Source organism: Electrophorus electricus, chromosome 15 (genome assembly GCF_041902795.1).
Source record: "Electrophorus electricus isolate QZ-2024a chromosome 15, ASM4190279v1, whole genome shotgun sequence".
Lineage (NCBI taxonomy): Eukaryota > Metazoa > Chordata > Actinopteri > Gymnotiformes > Gymnotidae > Electrophorus > Electrophorus electricus.
Window position 1 is genome coordinate 17,887,501 of NC_137511.1, and position 5,000 is coordinate 17,892,500.

A 5,000-nucleotide genomic window follows, 5' to 3' on the forward strand; every position below is an offset into this window, starting at 1 on the left:
CCTTCCGAAGGGCCACCCAAGGCGGGTAAGATGGCCGAACCCGTTATCGGTGATTCGGTGAGATTCTGTTATCGGTGAGAACACATGTTCTCTTGAGCCACCTTTTGTCTGGACTCGTTCCAATCCTCATCATCCCACGCCCAGCCTCTAAATTGAGTCAATTAATCTCAAAATGTTTTTCTATTGACTTGTGGATGAGACCAATCAACCCTAACCATGTACTAAGTGTTTCACACAAATTATTAGTTTACATTGAACCCTGCTGAAGCACTAGAATGGTAATTGGTAATTACAAATCTCACGCCGGGTAAAAGCGCGGCGAATTGCCCGGGATACTTTAAACAACAAGAGCAGCAAAACAAGAAAGGAAAAAGGGAAAAAACAAACAAAACTCCAAAACAAATCGTTTCTTTGGACACCCTTCTCTTGTGGCACTGAAATGTGACCGATTGTGCAATGGAAGACCAGAAAGTTATTGTAAACTTTGGAATGGCTCCCAGCGCACTGAAGGCAATTGACGAGGATCAGAGAGAAGCCATCAACAGGTGGCTCTGTGTGTGTGTGTGTGTGTGTGTGTGTGTGTGTGTGTGTGTGTGCGTGCATGTGAGCGCACGCGCTACAACTTCGAGCACACATGCTGCTTTCGAGCAAAAAAGCCCCGGCGAACAAATTTGGCAGAGAGCACGCTCCTTCCTGAATTACACGGAGCACATTAAAGATTCATTCCGACAACAGCTCGCAAAGAAAATTATGTAGGATGAGGTGTCAAACTTTTCACCCTTCTGCTCATTTAGTCAGCATACACACATTTGCAAATGTCTTGAGTATCTATCTGCTGTATCTTGTCTTTCCGTAACCCCACCCCACACCACCTGCATGCGTTTTTTCTCTTTAGGAATTTAGCAGGAACCAGGCCACTAAGTGTCATAGCATCCATCTTCTCCTGAGCCACCTGGGATCTGAAGCTGCTTTAAAAACTGCATTTTGTGTTTACTTGTGTTATATTTGTCTAATATTTAAATTTGTTTGATGATCTGAAACATTTAAGTATGACAAACATGCAAAAATAAGATCTCAGGGAGGGGGCAAACACTTTTTCACACCACTGTAAATAAATACATAATGCATACATAAAGTTTGAAAAGCTTTTTATACTTCTGTGCCAGGCAGATTTCAGCTACGAAATAGATGCCAAATCTATAGACACTGCCTTGTAAGGTTGAAACTATCTGAGGAGAAGCCGTTAATATTAAAGGATGCGGTGATTAAAGGCCTCAGGAGCTACGGCGGGCATAAACACGGACAGTCATGTTGATCTCCAGCCATGGTCTCCCCGAGAAGACGATGGGGAAACATTCACAGGACCCTTCTGAAATGCCGACGAGATCTTTAGAACCGACAGATGAGGTGAGGGTTTGTCTCCGGAGGTTGTTCAGACGGGCCCAGGCACCTGCACACAGGTGACACAACCCCTGCGTCGCCTTCCATGATTTTCACTGACGCTTCTCTTGCTCTTCGGCCGTTCAAAGGAAAATCCGAACTTGGTTGTGCTGGTTGAGGCCTTATCCTTCTATACGCTGTATGGTATAAGCACTTGGGTATGTAGTCCTGTGAAGGAGAAACGTGTACAAGTGTGTGTGTGTGTGTGTGTGTGTGTGTGTGTGCACGTGAAAGCAAGCAGTCATCCTCTAAACTAAGGATAACAGCAAAACGTGGGATATCAGACAACCCCTAAACACATTTAAAACCTGTCAGAACTACCAAGCTCCTTGGCAACATAAGTACATAAATACTTCCAAGCAGTCCAAAGGCTTTCTAAAGGCATGTCTTACAATACAATGTTTATCTTTATCTTTACAATGCACACAATACTCGATATGTACACTATATATATATAATACATGTGTGGGTAAGTGTCACAGAAACAAAGGAAGACACGTCATTGGGAAAGCGCATCAACGAGGGAGACAGTGAGAAAGTGGAGAGAGATATAAAAACGGAACAAAAGAGACAGAGACACGCACACACACAGAGAAGACGAGTGAAGGGACCCTCAGCGGGGTGTCCAAGCGTGCACAAGGTGATCTTCGGGTCCCTGTCGGCTCCCTGTCAGGCCTGGCCTCGGCCTCTCCACCGGCTTAACTCCGACAGGAGGTGAAAGTGGGCGCCTCCAGGTGGGACTCCCAGATGTGGCACAGATTACACCTACCGCCCGAGGCTGCTGCCTTCATCAAAGGCATCGATGGCAAAAAAAAAAAAATAGAGGCGTTCTGCAGGCCACGGGTGGCGGGGGTTGGTGGTGAGATGCAGGCTGAGGGTGGAGCCGGGGTCAGGCTGCGACAGTTTATATAATGGAGTATTGGAAGAGCAAAAAAATAAATCAGTGCCCGAGAAGTCTTAAGGGCGGGACCAATGAGATTACCTAAAACCGCTCTCGAAGGAGATGGCTTAGCGGGACGGCTGCGCGGCTCATTCAGTGGGGCTTTTGGCGCGGCGTTAAGAGTGCGCGTGATGCCTCGCGAGGAGACGGGACCGTAGCCGGTGACGCTGCGTCCCCCCACGTTTACCGGAGAGTCGCTCTCTTCCCAATCCCGATGGAAAAACAGTCTTTTACTGAAGCAAGCAAGCAGCATACAACTACGTGCTTGTGGAATGATAGGTGTTGCGTGGACAGCCATTACAGCATGATCTCACAAAAAGCATAGAGGAACTACAAACAGCGAGGCAACGTTTAGGGGAAGGACCTTAACCAGGCAACTGTCAGTGGTATCTAAAGGCTTGTCTGCAAATGGTGATGTATAGATCCCATAATAACGGTGCTAAAAAATATAAATATCAGTAAAAGCAAACGCTGCACAGCTGCTCGGTTGTTCATTCGGGACACAGGTAGTTGTTTTCCAAGCAATGCCTAACACCATCCGTTTTTTTTCTATCATCATGTTTCCTTTTCCTTGGTAAGAATAAAAAAAAATAAGAGCAATTCTCTCATGTCAGATCTGACATGATCATCACTTGCTTGTATGTGTAACAGATGAACTTATTAGACAGTGGAAACGTTTGCCCTGGACTTTCACAGGCAGGAGAGAAACAAAGCTCCGCCCACCTCCAGCCGCAGGGATACAGAGCTCCGCCCACCTCCAGCCGCAGGGATACAGAGCTCCGCCCACCTCCAGCCGCAGGGCTCACCATTCCGAACATTTCATTGGTGCGTGATGTGACAACCAGCAAGGAAGTCGGGGAGAGGTCATTGCATTTTGCATAAGCACACAGCTTTTAGCCACATCCAAGATAAGCTCGCTAGAACCAAACCCTCTGGCAACATTTTCAGGTGACACAACATTACCCACAAAGCTCAGCTGTAGACAGTATTCTTCCCTGACGCTCGTCAGTCATTCGTTTGTAACAAATGACAGGTGTATAAGATGTCGGAAAATTCAGGCTAAGCTGCATCGGGACTTTCTGCTGACAGAACGGAAAGGAATCCATGGTGACCAAGCAGATTAAATGTGTCGGCCGCTTCTTTCACCTTAAAGACCGAAGAATGCCCCGACTGATCCCAGGTGGAGCAGGAAACCACAGAACACGAGGTAATCGTGATGAAGAGGCAAGATCAAACACCAAACATGGTCAGTCCCTGTTCTGGGATCAGTATAAGCAGAGTGCTCCTGCCTCCTTTACTTTGCCATGCTTGATGAATCTTGCTGCGTATATGCTATGCACCAGCTTCTCTCACTTTTCTCAAAGCTGTTCCCAGGCCTGTGACAGTAGCAGCCTGCGTCTACTAGAGTAACCAGTGCTGATTTCCATAAGACGGCACTGAATTTATTCCAGATGCAACTAATAAATTACATAGCCACTGGCCAGCCCATTACAGCTCACTTTAATGATCTATATCCTTTTATACGGGTTTGTTTATGTAAATTCTAATTTGATTGAAAATGGGAACGCCTGATAGGATCATGCATCACATGAAAAGAAGCACTGCAATTGAACGGTAAGTGATTACTAATTTTCTTCAAAACGCTGCATTAAGGTATGAGGTACAATGTCCTCCCCCCTCATTTCTCCACCGCCTGCTAATTAGCAAACATCCTAATCGCATCAGTTCACTTCCTTGATGGTGATGATGCCCCTTTCTGAGATGAGGAAGGAGAGGCGTATGGAAGAACACTGACAAATGTACTTCCCTTTTTCCATCTTCATCCTGTGCAGTAAAAACAAAACAAAACAAAACAAAACACCAACAGAAACACCCAGAAGCCCCAAACAGCCGTCGACGACGTCTCGTCAGCGATGGTTGGAAGCATCTGCAGCAGTCGCAGACGTGCGGATGTCCTAAAATTATCCCGTCCAAAAATACAGCCACCCGAAGCCGTGGCACATCCGCATCCGTTCCGCCGCAGGGTCAGCAGAGGGGCCCATTCCGGCTGATCCCAGAACAGCTGTGCAGTTTGTTACGGGCTTTGTGAGATGATGTGCTGTGCAGGGACTGAACAATCTAAACACAGCGTGGGGAGCAGTACAGCTATCTGTAAGTCAGGTGTAGGGAGATGAGCGTTTGGTAGTGCTAACGAGGAACTGTGTGTGTGTGTGTGTGTGTGTGTGTGTGTGTGTGTGTGTGTGTGTTTTTCTGCTTTCCACTCAAACTAAGGAGGAATGCTGCCACCCGGCCCCACCTTGCCCCGCCCTGCTTGGGCCGGCTCTGGCCGGGTCGGATCCACCCCCCACCCCCCACACCCCGCCCTGCATCCCAGGCGACCACAGACCTGGTGGACGAAGACGTGGGCCCCGCGTGGGCTCAGTAGCAGGATGGCTCGCCGCAGAGTGTCCCGGTAGCGGTTGAGCTCCTCGGTACGCATGCTGCTGAAGAGGCTGGAGAAGACGCCGCTGATGTTCCGGTCAACGCGCTGTAGCGACACGTCCAGGCCCTGCCGCGCCGTCTGGTCCAGGAAGCCCTGCAGGCCGCGGATGTCTGTCGGGCGGAGAGTGCAGAGCCACCA

The 5,000-nt window shown here is 48.3% G+C and overlaps 1 protein-coding gene across 7 annotated transcripts in view; it reads right to left on the reverse strand.

The window, feature by feature from the left end:
• grid1b (glutamate receptor, ionotropic, delta 1b) overlaps positions 1–5,000 on the reverse strand; it is a 218,995-nt gene that overhangs the window by 75,611 nt on the left and 138,384 nt on the right. For all 7 annotated transcript variants that reach the window (XM_081697688.1, XM_035533704.2, XM_035533703.2 and 4 more), the window contains one exon: positions 4,767–4,972. In XM_081697688.1, coding sequence (XP_081553814.1) covers positions 4,767–4,972 — 206 coding nt within the window. The remainder of the gene's footprint in view (positions 1–4,766; positions 4,973–5,000) is intronic.